The following is an 18,325-nucleotide window of genomic DNA, read 5'->3' as shown; positions in this document are numbered from 1 at the left end:
TGTGAACATCCACTCCTGTGTTTGCTAGGCCCCGGCATCGTCTCACAAGAGACAGCTATATTTGGGTCCTTTCAGCAAAATCTTGCTAGTGTATGCAATATGAGGGCCGTTCTTATTCAAACCACCACATTGTAGTTTGGTCCCCCATAGACCTGTAACCGTATATTCATGCAAAAATACATTCAATCCAACTTCAAAAGTCCCCACAATATACAGTCTCAACATGGTCTAAGTGTCCAAAGTTCAAAGTCTCTCCTGAGACCGAAGGCAATCTCTGTTAGCTGTAAACCCTATAAAATTTAAAACAAGAACAAAAACCAGACTGCACACCTCCAACATACAAAAGCACAAAATATGCATTACCATTCCAAAAGGGAGTAAGGGGGCATAGTGAGGAAATACTGGACCAAAATAAGAACAAAAGCCAGTAGGGCAAACCGAACACTGCATCTCCATGTCTGATGTCAAAGTGTTCTTCAGCTATGTTAACTACAACACACTGCATCTCTCCTTGGAATGTATCCCATGATGCCTCACCACCATTTTGGGATCTTCAGACTTTACCTTCTTAGCTTCACAACATGGCCTCTCTAGGCCTCCATGCCGAGGCACCTCTGACATGCGCCTGGCCTCGGAGGCTTTCCTCAGCCACAGAGGGAGAGTCCACACCCCCTTTCTTGTATCTTCGCCTCTGAAGCCAGAACCATGTGGCCAAAGCTGCCAAGTTCTGCTGCTTGATGGTGCTGGAACATGGCCCATGTTTCAATTTCATTTGCATCAACCTTCTGTGTGGCTGATGGTTTCCTTCAATATTTACGATTCTTTAAAATTCCTTTTCCAAAGTTAGAAGCTGACCTGGGTGGGGTCTTTTCCTGAGGTCACCACTCCCTTTATTCCATTTAGCATCGGGATTTTCTTTAAACTTTTCATCTCCTTAGACTGTCTTGAAATCTCTGGGATACCATTAATCCAAAACTCTTCAATTTAGCCTAAGACCAAATTTTAGAATAACAGTGAAATGCAGCCAAATTCTTTGCCAAAATACCACAGGAATGGTTTAAAGCACCCAACTGTTTTCCTAATCCGAAGTACCAAGTACACAGTCTGCCAACAAGCAGCGTGCTCAGGCCTGTCACAGCAATACACTGTTTCCTAACTTCTGTCTTAATCACTCTTATATTGCTGCGAAGAGATACCATGACAGCTCTTGTAAAAGAAAGCAAGGAACTGGAGTTGACTTACAGTTTCAGAGTTTAGTCCATTGCCATTGTTGTGATAAAAAAGAACAAAAGCAACTGAAGGAAGGAAGTCTCTATTTTGGTTCACAGTTTGAAGATATCATCCATCCCAGCTGAGAAGTCATGGTGACAGGACCTTGACATAGCTGGTGGCTAATACTGCATCCATGTTCAGTAGGCAGAGAAGAAGAGATGATGTTTTCCCCTCTTTATGAAGCAGTCAGGGCTCCCAGCCAATGCAATGATGCTGCCCATATCAACTAACCTAATCTAGATGATCCCTTACCCACATGCCTAGAGACTTCTCCTTATTAAGTCTCGATTCTATCAGGTTGACAATGTTAACCATTGTACCCCTTATGTACCATTTCTCATGTGCATGCCCCTCAGTGCCTGAAATGTTCCTCTTTGCCCCTTATCCTGTTGGTAGACCATTGCTTCTGCCTGACTACTTAGAAAAGCATTCACTTCTGTAATACTTGCAACCATTAGAATATGGCATCCTCTTTGCCAGTCAACTTTCCTGACCACCATTTCTCATTTGCAATGCATTTATCCTCCCTCCCTGCAATGGCTAATCTCAAGAGTCAACTCTATTAAGATTTAGAATCACCTAGGAGACAAGCCACTGGGTATGCCTGTGAGACATTCTCTCAATTGGGTTAACCAAGGGGTAAGATCTACCCACTGTAAATGGTACCATTCCCTGGGCTGAGATTCTGAACTATATAAAGAGGAGAAAAAAGAGTTGAGCATAAACATTTTCTCTCCTCTGTTCCTTGAGTGTGAATGCAAGGTGACCAGCCACTGTAAGCTTCTGTTGCTGTGACTCTGCCACCATGGCAGACAAGACCATCATCTTTTAGCCAAAATAATTCCTTTCTGCCTCAAGTTCCTCTCATTGAGCTATTTTACTACAGCAACTGACAAAGTAACCAAGACACTCCCTATGTCAACAGCTGTCATCAACAGAGATATCCTACTTTTCCTCCGTAAAGGCACTTTCCTTCCAGTACACCTACCTGAACAGATCTCAGGCCAGACTGAGTCAAACCAATATTCTGCCAACCACATCTCTATTTCTTCTCATCTTTCTCATCTCAAACATCTTTTCTCTACTTTGTGTAAACCACAGACTCCTAGAGTATGCTGGCCAGCTTTCTATTGCTGTGACAAATACCTGGGAAAACTCCATGTTAGGGAAGAAAGATTTATGCTGGCCAAGGCATCAGAAGATTCTATCCATGGTCACTTTGTCCCATCGCAACCAAGATAGAACATCTGATAGGAAGGGCAGGGCAGGACAAAGCTGCTGATTTGACGACCCTTGGCAGTCATGCAGGAGAAAAAAAAGAAAAAACAAGAGATGATATAGTCCCCAAGGGGACACCCCACTGGTCCATTCCCCTCACCTTAGGTCCTAGTTTGTAAGTATCAATCATAATTCTATTCCATTCCACTGATGAGTCCCTCTCCTCTAAAGTGTACGTATCCAATCTTACACCTCTCAGCTGCAATCTCTTTATAGTTTGAGAGTAGAGAAAAACAAGTATTATATCTTTCCCAAAACTGAAACTCCAAATCTCATTCTCTCTTTGTCCCTTCTCCTTTAAAAAACAATCTTTTAGGACTGAGAATAAAGCTGCATGGCTCAGTGGTAGAAGATGAGTTGGTAATGCAGAAGCTCTGGGTTAAATATACAGTTGTGCATCAATATTAGTGTACACACAGACACACAGAGACACAGACACAGACACACACACACAGACACACACACACACACACACACGCATATACATATACAGTGTCTCTTTTTAACCATTGGTTAATCCCTTAATTTTATGTTGCCATCAACCTATTCTGTCATCCTTAAGAACTTCTTTCTTAAGCCGGGCCTGGTGGCGCTCGGCTCGCCTTTAATCACACCACTCGGGAGTCAGAGGCAGGTGGATTTCTGAGTTCAAGGCCAGCCTGGTCTACAAAGTGAGTTCCAGGACAGCCAGGGCTATACAGAGAAACCCTGTCTCGAAAACAAAAAAAAAAAAAAAAAAAAAAAAGAACTTCTTTCTTCCCTTTCCTATCCCTTCCCTTCCCATTCCTTTCCCTTTTCCCTCTCCCCTTTTTCCCTCTCCCTCTTTCCCTCTCCCCCTTTCCTTCTCCCTCTTTCCCTTTCCCTTTCCCTTTCCTTCCCTTCCCTTCCCTTCCCTTCCCTTCCCTTCCCTTCCCTTCCCTTCCCTTCCCTGTCCTGTCCTGTCCTGTCCTGTCCTGTCCTGTCCTGTCCTGTCCTGTCCTGTCTCTCTCCTGGTGAACATTGTTTTATCATTACACAGACAATTTAGGAACGCTCCCCCTATTAACTGCATTTCATTGTTCTCTTTCTCAAACTCAGGAGTTTGGCATTTCTCCTTCTACCTCCCTTTGTTCTAGTTCCCCTCTCACCCAAATCTCTACTTCCTATCACAGGTAATTTCTTCACAGTCCTAGACACTGTTCCCCTCTCATTCAGCATCTCAGCAGCAATGGAGGATTGACAAATCCCTCCTCTCAGCACTGACTCCGTCTTGATTCCCATGACTCCATACTCTATACTCTGCCTCTCAGATCTTCTTCTACATCCACCTGAACTCTAAATGAGTTTAGTTCCTCTAGAGTTGGCCCTGGGACTCTGCTCAAACCCAGTCTGTCATAAGTGATTTTATGCATGTCATGTCTTAGATTTACATTGCATGCTAGTAATTTTCAGACTTATGCATCCCATGTATTTACTCACAAATCTGTATGTGCAACTGCTCATTGCACATCTGGCAGAGATCTCAAGCTTAGTATGTATAACCATTACACATTGATATTTTTTCTAAAACCTTGGTCCATTCCTTATCATTCCCATCTCTGTGTTTGACCACCACACACCCAAATATAGCACATCTTTGGTTCTTTCTTCTCCCTGCTTCTATACATCAGCCTATCCCACTGACACCCTATACAGATTCTCCATACAATAGGTATTTGTTCTAGTCTCTGCCCAGAAGTCACCCTAAGCAAAGCTCCCATAAACCCCTACCTAAACCCCTATATAACGTCATCAATAGATTCTCTATTTTACTCTCATCTCCTCAGATATAGTCTCAAAACAGCTGAGTAGTTACTTCTTTAAAATGAAAAAGAAAGAGATAGAGAGAGGGGAGAGAGAGGGAGGGGAAGGGATGATGATGATGATGATGGTGGTGGTGGTGGTGGTTTCCCCATAAGAATAAAATCTGGTTTCTTTATGGCCCACCTAATCTGTCTAGCTACTGCCTATCTCAGCAAATTCACAACCTCTCCCCTAATTTCACTTCAACTGTAATATACGACTTCTTTTTTGATCACTGTCTGATCATCCCTGAGCCGAGAACATCTGTCTTGGTTGCTAGCATGGCCAGACTTGACTTCTCCTCTTAGCAATAATGGAGAACTGAAAGTTCTCTCCTTTTGAGAATGTGTCTCTCTTGATTTTCATGACCCTATCACTCTTCTCCTCAGATGATCTTCCACATCAATCAAAACTCTAAATGATAGAGCTCTTCTACCCTGGATCTTCTCTCAAATCTATGGTCTCTCCAAAGTTATGGTCATCTACTTCCATGGCTTACAGCAGCATAGCGATTTCTAAGTCTGCATGTCCTGCACATTTGCTCGAAATTTGCATATGTTCCAGTGCCAACTTCTCAGGGAATCAGGCTGCCCCTATTATACTAAGGAGATTCACTCCTCTGAGTCCCTTTTCTCTTGGTCACTGTATATCTCTCCACCCTTGTGCTCCGTTAAAGAATGACCACCACCTGTGTATATCTTTGGCAGTCTGTCCATCATCTGAATTTCCACATTTAGTCATGGAATAACATTCACTTGCTCACAGAATATTCACAGAACCTAGGACAGTGCTGGGCACATACGAGGTACTCATTGTCAATCAATGAAAGCATGTTTCCTGATGCTTTTTATCAATACATTGATACTTTTCTCATTGCAGTGACAAAATTTGTATTTATGCTTTCTAAATATTTTCCTCTTGATTGCTTATTTAAGAACTTTTGTCGGTTTACGTAGAGTTAGCTTTTTCATATTGTGGAAGAATTTCTTGTGAATTGGGTCTTTATCCCACTATGTTTTAGGTAATATTTGATTTTAGATCATCATTTACATGTAGTTTTTGTTCACTATGCCTTCCACTATAAAGTTGAAAGTATTATGTTCTTAAGTCTTTTTTTTTCTTCACTGCTTCTGGGATTTATATAATGTTTAGAAATGAATAACCCCCAAAATTACAACATATCATTACATTCTATCTGTGTTGGTTCAATACAATTTGTCAAATCATCCATCTGTTTGAGCCTGATTTTAAGAAACACTTCCTTCCACAGATAGCTAAAGTCTTAAATACTGAATTCTCACATAACTGTGGATCTCCCTGTGGAGTTTTTAGGGTATTTAATGTATCTATTTATCTATTGGTTACAATACTAGTAACATTAGGCTAGACCTATCAGTGTTTCAAAATTCATGGTTTTCATCACAAACTAATTTCAGTTTTGACTTCTAGTTTTCCACATTAGCCATTTAAAAGAATACTTAAGCTCTTCATAGTGAGTATGATACCTATAATCCCAACACTCAAGAGGCTAAAGCAGAAGGATTGTGAGTTCTAGGCGAGCCTAAGCTAGACTTTGTCTCAAAACTAGGATAAGAGGTAAATGTGGGTATTTAAATTCTTATAGCTTTAAAGTGTCTTACTGCACAATTTCTAGTTTTACTGTGTTTTCAAGAGTTGAGCATCTCAGGATTTGGAGAGACACTTGGAATGGACTGACAGTGTCTGAGGTTCCAGCCCAGGTTGGTGCTATAGAAGTTAACACAGCGTTTACAAGGAATGCGTTCTCATATACCAGGTGCAGTGCTTCATCGTCATGTGAAGTAATTATTATTCCATTCCTTTACTCCTGTGTCCGTCTTCTGATTGATGCATTTCCATGGAGAATTAACTAAATAAATGAAGAATTCAGTAAAGCTACACTTGGTATTAGAGATCATAATAGTATTTTGTCTACTTTTTGTGTCCTACATACATTTCAAGTCATTGTTACTAAAGATTTATGTTTCATTTTCTTTGAGATTATGTATTTTATCTTCATAAAATATTGAATGCTTTTCACCTAGAATTCAATTTGTCTCATATTAATATCGCTACATCTGCTCTCTTTTGTTGGCATTTATGGATATATTTTCCATGCTTTTGATTTTTAACTCTTTTATTGATGTCCCTCATAATAGCACAGTTAGATAATTATTTTTATGCTGCCCAAGAGGACTTTTAGAAATATATAAACATGATTTATATACCTTTTATAAGCATTAGCTTGTTAGATTTAATATTTTCCTTTCTTGTGTTTTACTGTAAAAATTCAACATTTTCTGCATTTTGCACGGTGACCACATTGTCACTAGCCCCACTTTCTCATGGTTTTCTAACCCAGCTTGTACAAAGGGTTAACGTGCACAGTAAACACATGCGCAGCAAGCTTTCCATCAGCATCTAGAGCCCACAGGCCTCTGAGCATATGCCAAAGGGAACTGAGCTTAGCGCAGCCCAGCCCCTTCTCTCCCATTTGTGTCTCTTCTATGGTAAGAATCCTCCAGGCTCTGAGCTTTATCCTGTTCTTGCTTAGGGAAGATCATGAGAGAGGGGAAAGAAGCAGAGGTAAAGGGGGCGGGGGGAGGAAACCGGATACATGTTTGCACCATAAATCTTCTCGTTTTCCTTGACATTTTCCTGCCATGTCAAACCTTCCTCCTTTGTTTAGCTATTTGTCTAGAGTTCCTTTTCTGGTAGGGTTTTGTGGTTGTTTTGCTTTGTTTTTGGTTTTTGTTTTACTTCAGAAAGGTTTTTAGAACCCACATGGAAATGATAAAGTCGGCTGTGCCAGGGAACTTGTCTCCAGGATGGACACACACACCAGGGACATTTTTTTGGCCCTAGGGCTGCCTTTGTGACTCTCAAGGATTCAAAAAGTGGTTCCCAGGTGGAGGCGACCAAGCCTCCACTGAGAAAGTTGCACCAGTGTAATGCAGTCTGCTCTCCTCATGGCAAGGCCTGAGCAGTGGGGTCCCCACACGGCAAGGACCTATGAGCATATCAGTGCAGACTGTCCTGGCCTCTCCTGAGACAGTGCTTGGTTCACTTTTGCCTCTCCCTTGCACTCTTGGCTTCACTATTGGAAGTCTTCGCTTTCACTTTATCTGTGACAAACATTTCCTCAGAATCAGAACAAGGAAGATCAAACTATGATTCATTCTTGTTTGTCTCTGAGGATTGTGGGAGTTTGTTAATAACGGTGATGTGGTTGAGTCAACACAAAGCCCTAGTCTGGGTACATCAGCTAACATCTGGATGCTCTCTTCTGATGGAAACTTAGTTCAAATGACAATTTGCCCACCAACCTCTTCCAAACAACAATTAGTTGATAATCAAAATGTTAGAAAGAACTCACTGAATCACTGGGAACACTCAGAGGTGAGCCAAGCAAGTGACTCAGGTCACTAATTTGCTGAGAGTCCTGGGCATTAGAAGAATTAGATCTCTTGGAAGCAAGAACCAATTGTAACTTCTACACAGGCATATAGCCAAGACACATAAAACAATAAATAAATGTGACTCAGAAGTTTAAAAACTAAACTCGACAGAATTTGAGATGCCGTGGGAGTCTGTAGGGTCACCAGGGAACACAAAGGGAACAGGCATGTTATAAATTGTGAGGGATGTGGAAGTCAGCCTTATGAAGGAAAAAGCAGGATGGAGAACGAGGTGCCACGGGCTCCTGCGACTCCTCAAAGAGTTCCTGATCTGCCGTACGTGCATTAGATCTAAGATGGCTCAAGGCACACTTGTACAACGGCAAAAAGGAACCAAGGCCGTAGCAGTGGCTGCTTTCCCTATCCTCAACGGAAGTTCTTACAGGTGAGGGCACTCCCCCCAGTCCTTCTGAGCTAGCTCATTATTCAGGGCTTTCATTGGAGCATGGTGACAATGTGGCAAGATGAGATTGGCAAATGATTTGGGGGTTTGGGATTGGCTCAAACACTGTATACAAGCGTATATGCTGGGCAATAAACTCAGATCTACGCCCTGATGCTGGCCTAACATCCTGGGATTCATCATGTGACTCCATCACCTCTTACCCCCACCCCCATCCTTGGTCTGGGTCTCACAATAAGAGAGCAAAGGAGGTGATGTACGCTAAGCTAACTACAGGGTAAAAACTGATGCACCCCCACCAACAGCACAATTTCACACTCACCAGTAAGGAATTCCCTCAGATGGAATCTGTCATAAGCTGTTCACTTTCATTCTGAACAAAAGAGACATGGGGATTTTATATCTCTAAGTTCACTTCATTAGCATAAGCTAGGAAGTTATGAATAGAATGACTTTCCAGTCACCTTACCTAAATTATAAAACTCAAGGTTGGATTAAAGCCGACCACATGGATAAGGGAGCGCTGAAGCCCTTAAGTGTCTTTCAGAAGTTCCCAGGAAGGGCATCAGAAGTTTTGCAAGCAGATTGGAAGGCAAACTTGGGGCTGAAGTGTGCAAATTCAGCAGACCTGTCTGGATCCTCAGCTCTAGGAAAACTAAAATAGATGCAGATGTGCCTCTGAGGAACTTAGCGCACATAACTATTCAAGTGCAAGGAAAAGAGACACATGGCTCCAATGGTGGAAACGGGGACATTTTCCTAATATTACAGTCTTGGGGCAGGGTTGCAGGAGGGACAGGGCAGTCCTTCTTGGGAACTAGCTTAGTTTCAAAAGGTTTTCCAACCAAAGGGTTTATCATCATCATCATCATCATCATTATATCCTCTTTACATCCTGATCACAGTGTCTCTCTTCCTGCTCCCCCGCCCCAACCAAAGTTTTAAGAATTGAGATCCTTCAGCTAGCAAGATAGCTTAGTGGCTAGCCTTGACAACCTGAGCTGAATTTCAGGATCCCGGAGTAAAAGAAGGCTGATGCTGAAAGTTGCTCAGTGACCTCCACGTGTATTCTGTCCCTGTGCATACACATACACACACACACACACACACACACACACACACACACACACACACACACATATATACACCACATCACATACACTAGTAAATTAATAAATTTTAAATAATTGAACATCTCATTCCTATAAAAAACCATTTGGGAAATTGTTTCCTGAGAGAGAAGTATGCCTCAGATAGACCACACACATGCCTCATCTCTATCCCGAGATCAATGGTAGGGTTAGCCAGGATTGAGCCTGGAGAGTGGAGGCGTTGCTCCTATCTGATGACTGGAGAAAACACTAGATTGATTTTTTTTTCTAGCCTTTCTTTTGCCCACCCTAGACCAAACTTAGAACTTAATAGAAAGAACTAGAAGGCAAATTGGGTCAAGTGTGGCAAGGGCTGCCCTGCCCTCTCCAATAGTCTTACCTCAAGTCGCCATGTGGTCCCATCTACCCACTTACCCTGTATTCCCACCCCTTGTGGTACCCCATGCCCTCAAATTATCTATGTTTAGTTCCCCAAATGTGGGGACCTCAATTTGGCTGAATGACTTCCTGCCTCTATGACTTTGAAAATTTTCAACTACCCAAGGCTAGCTATATCTGTAAAGGAGGAGAAAAAAATGCATCTCTAGTACATTTAACCTGAAGATTAACCGTTTTTTAAAGGCTCGGTGTTCACTGCAGAACCTGACATTTCATTTCTCAACTACCCGGCAGCTTCTGGTGACTTTGATTGGAAAGAGCTGAGCATTTAGTACTTTTTAGATGGCATAAGTACACAATCATCTACAGTAGATAATCACTAGGAAAGTATTGCAAGTTTTAAATATTTAGTCTACTCATATGCTTCCAGAAAAATCTTCAAAGAATGCTACTTTTTCCTAATACCAACACACAATGGCCTCACCCTATCCTACCCTTGCCATCCTTGTTAAATAGACTCAAAACCCACACGGAGATGGGTATGGTTGCACACACCCTAAACCCCAGGACTCAGGGAGGCAAAGGGCAGACAGTTTTCAGTGAGTTCAACCAGCCTGATCTATATAGCAAGTTCCAGTACAGCCAGGGCTAAACACTGAGACCCTGTCCCAAAAGACAAACACCCAAAACAAAGAAACTCACATCTAGAAAAATCAAAAAACACATAATTATAAAAATGGCAACACTCCCAGAATGAATTCTTATTCAAACTTAGAATACACTGGAGTCAGTGTATTATTAGACAAAAAAAAAAAAGACACAAAGGTGGGAAATGAAATGGAGGCAGACCTGGGAGTTAGAATAAATATGACCAAAATTCATTATGAAATTCTCAAAATGAATGAATAAAATGTTTTTTAAAAAAGAAAGGAAAAATTAAAATATTGAGATTTATGTTATGTAATGGTCTAAATAAGCCAAATCACACTTTGCTGTTAAAAATAAAGGCTCTTGTATGGGGGACTTTTGGGATAGCATTGGAAATGTAAATGAGGAAAATACCTAATAAAAAATATTTAAATAAATAAATAAAGGCTCTTTCACGTGTTCTTCAGAGTCAGGCATTCTTTCGTACCATTGGCCAATAGGAAAGCGCCCCACCCCGACACACACACCAAAAAAAAAAAAAAAAAAAAAAAAAAAAATCACATTTGAATTTTTATAGGCAGTAAATAGAGACTAAAAGTAATGGCGAAAGTACTATGTCAAGGTTAAAGGCCCATTTCTACCCTCTGCTTTCAGGTTCAAGAATTCTAGAACTAATTCAGAGTTGTGAAATTGGAGTCTGTCCCCAGCCAGAGTGGCAAACTTAATGCATCATTAATCGGGTCTGCTCTCAACCGCCAATCGAAATAGTCACAGCCATTCGATTTTTAAGGGAAAGACAGTGCTGCAGAAGTGCATTGTAGAGGTCTTTTCATAAAAACCATCCTGTGTGCTCCATCTGCATGTGCAATCTGCTTGTGTATTTTCAGCCAGCTTGCATGGGCAGATTAATGCGTACAATTAGAAAGCAACCTCACAGGCATTCAATAAACTGCCTTCATTATTACACTCAGGAGAGTGCCTTTGGTTGTCAATAAAAGCCTAGTTTTCTGCCTGTTAGCTAAATAATTGACAACACTAAAAATAATCAGAGGCAAATGAACAGAGTCAGGAACGAGGTGTGGAGAAAGAATGCGTTAAGATGCGCCGGGGTACCAAGGGTGGCCATCACGCGCCTTTTCTCCGTGTCTCTGGCAGCTGGATTTTACAGTCCACTCAAGTCCACAACTGCCCTTCTCAACAGCAAAACACATTGTTCCTGGTCTGCTGTTTGCGCCACACTGGCACAGCATGCTCAAGCTGGCAAGGTATCGACTCCTTTAAAAGAACCGCTTATTTGGTTTCTATTCTGTGTTCCTTTGCCTGGCAGCTTCAAGAGAATCTCATTCGGGTGTAGGAGGTAGACGATTCCAGACCTGTTTGGTTTGCACTGTTAGGATTCTAACAGCTTTGCTAGTCCTTTTTTTTTAACCTTCTATAAACTGGTTCTAAGAAAGTGCGATAACAACTTTTCTATACAGGATCCACCTTTTCTAACAAATTCCTCTAATATTTTCAGCATTGTAATGGTCAGTGGTTTCATCAGCTATTGGTCCCTTAATTTCAAAAGTAATTCAAAGCACAATATTCTTAAAAGAAAAAGAAAAAGGAAAAAAAAAAACCACACACCCTTACATATCTAGACTTCTTGTGTTCCTCAATAGGCTTTAAAAATCAATTTGAGCTACTTCTCATTTTTTAGCCGACATCCCCTTTTTCCTGGCTAACCAGGACTTTCATGATAAGCAGGAGCAGGAGCAAAATGCGCATATAATTGAATTCAGCCCCGCTGGTCCTGTGAGGTGGCTGACAGCAAAGCCTTCTTTTCTTCTCCTCAGAATAAGGGTGATTGATCTCTAGCATTTAGTGAAACACAAACTCAAGAACCTGGGTTACTTTGAAAAGACAGGAGGCTGGGTGGACCAGCCTCCAACCTTTGAAAACTCCAAAAATCTCTCCTCCCTCACCCTGCCCTGTCTCAAACCCACCAAAGAAGACTTCTTCAACTTCCCAGCCCTGGTCTTAACTTGGTAAGGAGCAATATACAGGGCTGGGTATATATGTATGTGTATATGTATGTATGTATGTATGTGTATATATATATACATACATACATACATATATATATATGTGTGTGTGTATATATATATATATATATATATATATATACACATACATACATACATACATATACATATACATATGTGTGTATGTGTATATATATATATATACACACACACACATATACATATATATGTATATATATGTGTGTGTGTGTGTGTGTGTGTTAGATATTTACATTATTTACATTTCAAATGTTATCCCCTTTCCTGGTTTCCCCTCTGAAAACCCCCTATCCTCTCCCCCAGCCCTACTCACCAACACACCCATTCCCACTTCCTGGCCCTGGTATTCCCCTACACTGGGGCATAGAACCTTCACAGGACCAAGGGCTGCTCCTCCCACTGATGACCGACAAGGCCATTCTCTGCTATATATGCAGCTGGACCCATGTGTATTCTTTGGTTGGTGGTTTAGTCTCTGGGAGCTCTGGGGGTACTGGTTAGTTCATATTGTTGTTCCTCCTGTGGGGCTGCAAACCCCTTCAGCTCCTTGGGTCCTTTCTCTAGCTCCTCCATTGGGGACCCTGTGCTCAGTCCAATGGTTGGCTGCGAACACCCACCTCTGTATCTGTCAGGCACTGGTAGAGCCTCTCAGGAGACAACTATAACAGGCTTCTGTCAGCAGGCACTCGCTGGCATCCACAATAGTGTCTGGTTTGGGTGATTGTATATGGGATGGATCCCCAGGTGGGGCAGTCTATGGATGGTCATTCCTTCAGTCTCTGCTCCACACTTTGTCTCTGTAACTCCTTCCATGAGTAATTTGTCCCTACTTCTAAGAAGGACCAAAGTATCTTTTCTATTCTTGCTGCTGAGTTTCAACACGGTTTGATAGAGACGGGCTGAGCCCAGGGCTCTGAGAATACTAGAGGGTGCTAGACTTGGGAGGAAGCACCATGCTCTAGAATGTCACACCCCTGAGCAGCTCAGCACCTGAACTAGATAGATGAATGAGGGACCAGAGTGAGTGTAGGGAACAAGCACTCAGTGAATGCTGGGAATGCTACCTAAGAAGGTGCAAGTCTACTTACTGGTTCTTGTGGGGACAAAAAAAAAAAAAAAAACACCTTACGGTCCCTAACAAATGAAATTACACAATTCCATCAGATAAGGGCTCCTGTAAGAAATACCACCCCCATGTCCCCAGAACATCCAGGGATGTTTAAGCCTTTTAGGACTTTTCTTTAATCCTTATCCTTGGCTCATTGGACAGGTGTGATCATCCTTATTCTGAAAATAATCAAGCCAACCAAACACTGAAGTTCAGAAGGGTTCTAGAGCTGAGCAATGCGACTGAGCTCTAGAACCCGGTGGCTTGGTTCTAGCTCTACATTTAGAATTACACCGTAAAATAAAGAGTGCTTTGCTTTTGTCTTCTTATAATCAGGGCTCATATAACGTACCAAAGGTTAATTTCGGACAGGGGTTTCCTCTTTGAACCAGTGATTCTCAACCTTCCCAACACCATGACCCTTTAATACAGTTTCTCATGCTGTGGTGACCCCTAACCATATAATTATTCTCATTGCTACTTCATAACTGCAGTTTTGCTACTATTGTGAATTGTAATGTAAATATCTGATATGTGACACCCCCAGGGGAGGGGTCGTGACCCACAGGTTGAGAACAACTGCTTTGAAGTATGGTGCAACACAGTAGGGTTTTTTTGTGTGTTATCAAAGTATATTATTAGCATATTAAATATGCTTGAAAAAAAAGACCCTGGTTTATAATCATTGGTTTGGAGTATAAAAAAAAAAGAAAAGAAGAGAAAGAAAGAAAGAAAGAAAGAAAGAAAGAAAGAAAGAAAGAAAGAAAAGAAAAGCCATTTCAATTCCCAGCTAGAAAAATACAATGGTAATCGGACCTTGGCCCACTAAATACTACTTAGACAAACGCTGCTTAGATATTTCACCTCAAACACAGTCCTCCTAACAGCAACCTTTTGGAGACCAGCACAATCAGCAGCACCCCGGAATCTAACTTATTTATAGGGGCAAATTCTTCAAATTTAGTTGGATGGTTGCTCATCTGTTGACCACTGGAAAATACTTTGATGATCCTAAGCGACCTGATCTCAGATTCCCAGAGATGGTAGAGCTCAATTGCATGATTAACATATAGTACCAACCATCCAACACCCAATGTTTAAAAAGCTGTCATTCCCTAGGGCCCAAAAATCTTAACAATAAACATAAAAAGAAACAAAGCTATGATGTCATAAACTTACAACTGATGATGTTCTCGAAATGTGGCTCTTCTGATGTCTTCTTGAAGTTGCTTTTTCTCCTCTAGTTTATTACTCTGAAATTGAAGAGACCAAAACGTGATCTGTTCTGGAAGCTTTAGGTCGAATCATGACATGTAAGTTGTTCCAACCCCCAAACCCTCTGTTCTAGTGGCTCCAGAGATCCTGAGGTAGCCTCCTCTCTCATAACCCGGAAGTACTACATAGAAGGCCCCAAGAGCCTCCCTTAGCTCCCCTCTCACAATTGGACTGGCTAAAAAAATTACAGCATCAAAATTTCACATTTTTTTCTTCAGCTCAAAGAATTGCAAGATCTATTTTGAAGGAAGTGAAGTTTGTGAAATGTTCTGATGGAAATAATAGATTTCCGTACCAAGCACGTTAAATTTTTAAAAATATAACTCATGGTTAAACAGTTCGTACAAAATCAGTGTGTGTGTACATATGCGTACATGTGTGCGTGTGTACGTGTGTGTACATGTGTGTACGTGTGTGTACGAGTGTGTATGTGTGTGTACGTGTGTGTGTGTGTGTGTGTGTGACACATTCTATCAAAATATCAAGGAAGAGGTTTTCAATAACTCAGTCCAACTCCCCGCTGACTTAGACACTTAAAGCTGTGGAAAGACTGAGCAGCATATTATATGTGAAGAAAGCCATCCATCCATTGAGTAAAAAGAGTTCTTTTCTTAATTAGCTGTCTAGAGAGGCTTCCAGAGATGTGACTTCATATTTGATATCACTGTCACCATGGCTTTGGCACATTTTAACCTGATTTAAACAACCAAAACCACTTGCTTTTTACTTGCTGTGACACTCCTGTCATTTTTTTTTGAATGTGCCTAAGAAAAAATAGATCACATTCTTAGACAAAAACAAAATGCAGTAAGGAGTAGAAACAAGTTCTGCAATACAGGAGGAAGGTGAGGCTTTAAATGAGTTCAGAAGGAGCCACAAGGCAGCGAGGCATTAATAAACAAACAAACAAACAAACAAGTAAATAATCAGATTTACTCAAGGAAGACGTGCGAAAGAGGACAATAGGAAGCATCACTTTTAAACTCTGCTATGAACCAGGCACCATCATTCAAGAATGGGAAGTTTTCCCACTTTCATAGGCAAAATAGATGTTTTCCATGAAAAACCAAAACCAAAACAAAACAAAACACCCCTATAAGGGAGTATTGTAGAGTCCATAAAATCAGTTATGCAGCTAGCAATTCAGCTGTTAATGAAACAGGATTCTAGCAAGGATATGAGAGGGGAACTTGATATCAAATAACTCTTATAATCTAGATAATGTCCTCAATCGTGAGTCCAAACGTACTGCATTGGGAGGGCCTCTCCATCCCCCTGGTGTGGAGGCAGCAAAATGGTGGAGGGTCGCAAGCAAGCAGAGTATAAACAGAATGTATTGATTAAGCCAATTGATAAAACAGATTTTTCATATCAGCCCAAATTCTTAGATTTCATCAGATCACCCAAACATATTTGCACAAATACAAATGTGGAAGGAAACTCAGCCAGGATAAAACCACTGGCTGAGGGACAATATCTCTAAATCACATGCATTCAGTATTTATCCAATGAATGTATTATACTACATTATATAGTATGCTTTATATATTTGTGATATGAACACAAAAGTACCTGTCTTATAAAAGACATAGAGAACAATGGAGAAATGATGTTAAATACGCCAAAGGAGATACATTCACAAGTGAAATAATAATAATTTCAGGAGGAGACCCATAGAAATATAGGAAGGTGCGATTTGAAATATGGAGGAGTGGAGACTTTTGTCATTTGTTGATTTGAGTTAGTTTGTTGCAGCTTTGAGATTTCAACTTTTTATTTCACTCACGGTAGAATCCTGAACCCCATACTCCACTTGCAAAAACTGTGGATTTCAGCAAATGCATAAAAGCAAATAGATAGAAACTAAATTGTAATTTGGGCAAGTAAGAGTTGACTCAGGAGGGCTCATTGCAGGAGTCGTGCAAAAGCATAAATTGGTAGACTTAAAAGTAGCCCAGAAGTCATGTGTTCTCCCCCATCCTCATTGCTCAGCATCTTTGAACGCTGCCTTTCTCTTAGCCATTTAGACCCACTGTTGACCCCTTTCCTGCTAGCTCACTTGTACTCCTAGAATCTTAGCTTTGGAGAGGCTGGGGTTCAGACTTGTCCTCCTCCTGTCTTGACCTCCAAGCGATGCCTGGTATCACCTTTTCTGAAGGGATCACGTTGGCCTTTTCAGAAGTATGTGAGATTTAGAGATGTGCTCTTGAGTGTTCAATAGGGATGTTTCTAAATTCACAACTTAAGACAAGCTGTGATCTACAGCACCACAAAACTTTATGGGTAACAAGAAGATGCTGGCTAATTTCAAATACATGCATAGGAAAACATGGTTATTTTTTTTTTGTTCCGTGTTGCCCACGTTGGCTTCAAATTTCCGAGTCTTCCTCACTTTATTTCCCAAGCACTGGGATTGCAGGCAAGTACCGCCTTCCCCTCCTTAGGAGGGTTTATTAAACTATTTAAAATTTTAAAAACATTTAAGGACCAAGGTAGACAGCTTGCTTCTCTAATGTGTAAGTTCTTACCACAGCCTCTAAAATACTTTGTTCACTGGGTTAATAAGGACCAGCTTTATGTCACACTTAATCCAATTTTTAAATTGCACACTTAATGCAATTTTAAAATACTGTATGATTTAACAGTTTCATAATTTGAATAGTTGGCCATACTCTCTCACATTGAAAAAAAAGAAAACTCCTTTGATAGTCTCTTGAAGCTTGAGGAAAAATGACTTTTCTTTTCAAATTCAGTTACCAAGGAGACTTCAGCACACCAGGTCTCTCATGAAGTCATTGGCACACATGGCATTTTTAATGATTAGTAAGCAAGGAATTACTATATTTTACTGTTTTCTATTGAGAACAACGTTGTTCATCTTGGCTACATCTATACCAGAAAGTACTAGACATAGAAACCAAGCATAGTATAAAAAGAGCCAAGTGAAGAAAGGATCTAGAGGCATTCATTTTCTTGGTCTGATGGGCACAGGATCAGTGCCTTTTTAAAGCAAAAATGCTATCTTGTTCAAGTGATTATTAAACTCAGCCTGTGAACTCATACTTCAAGTCAAAGACTAAGGAGAAAGGCTGTGATTCTTGGGATGGGGGAATCAAAAGTAGCTGAGAGTATAGCAATGTGAGGCATTAAGGTAAGAAAACTAACTAAAAGTCAAAGGAGACAGGAGGTGGGGGAGCTGGGAGGGTTAACCAGTGAAACAACCAAGTCCCTGAAGGGGTTAGAGAGAGCTGGAGATAGTGAATGCAGATGGAGAATTCCAGCACAGCAGCAAGGAGAGACACTTTCTCATTCCTCTTAAGATGGGCGTGGAGATCCCTGTTGCAAAGAGCTAGACATGGTAATGTATGCTGATAGCTGAGCAACCAAGAGAGGGGGTCAGGAAAATCAACAGTTCAAAGCCAGCTTGTGGTATATAGTAAGACTCTTTCCAAGAGCAAAAGGAAAGAGAGAAGAGGGAAAAGAAAGAGGAG

General features: G+C 41.0%; 1 protein-coding gene across 1 annotated transcript in view; it reads right to left on the bottom strand.

Moving 5' to 3' along the window:
* The window catches only part of Epsti1 (epithelial stromal interaction 1), a 96,542-nt gene that overhangs the window by 46,361 nt on the left and 31,856 nt on the right, over window positions 1-18,325 (bottom strand). The window contains 1 exon segment of the mRNA XM_021182135.2: window positions 14,739-14,812. Coding sequence (XP_021037794.1) covers window positions 14,739-14,812 — 74 coding nt within the window.

This window comes from Mus caroli, chromosome 14 (genome assembly GCF_900094665.2).
Source record: "Mus caroli chromosome 14, CAROLI_EIJ_v1.1, whole genome shotgun sequence".
NCBI classification, from domain to species: Eukaryota; Metazoa; Chordata; class Mammalia; order Rodentia; family Muridae; genus Mus; species Mus caroli.
This window is presented reverse-complemented; position numbering and strand designations above follow the sequence as displayed.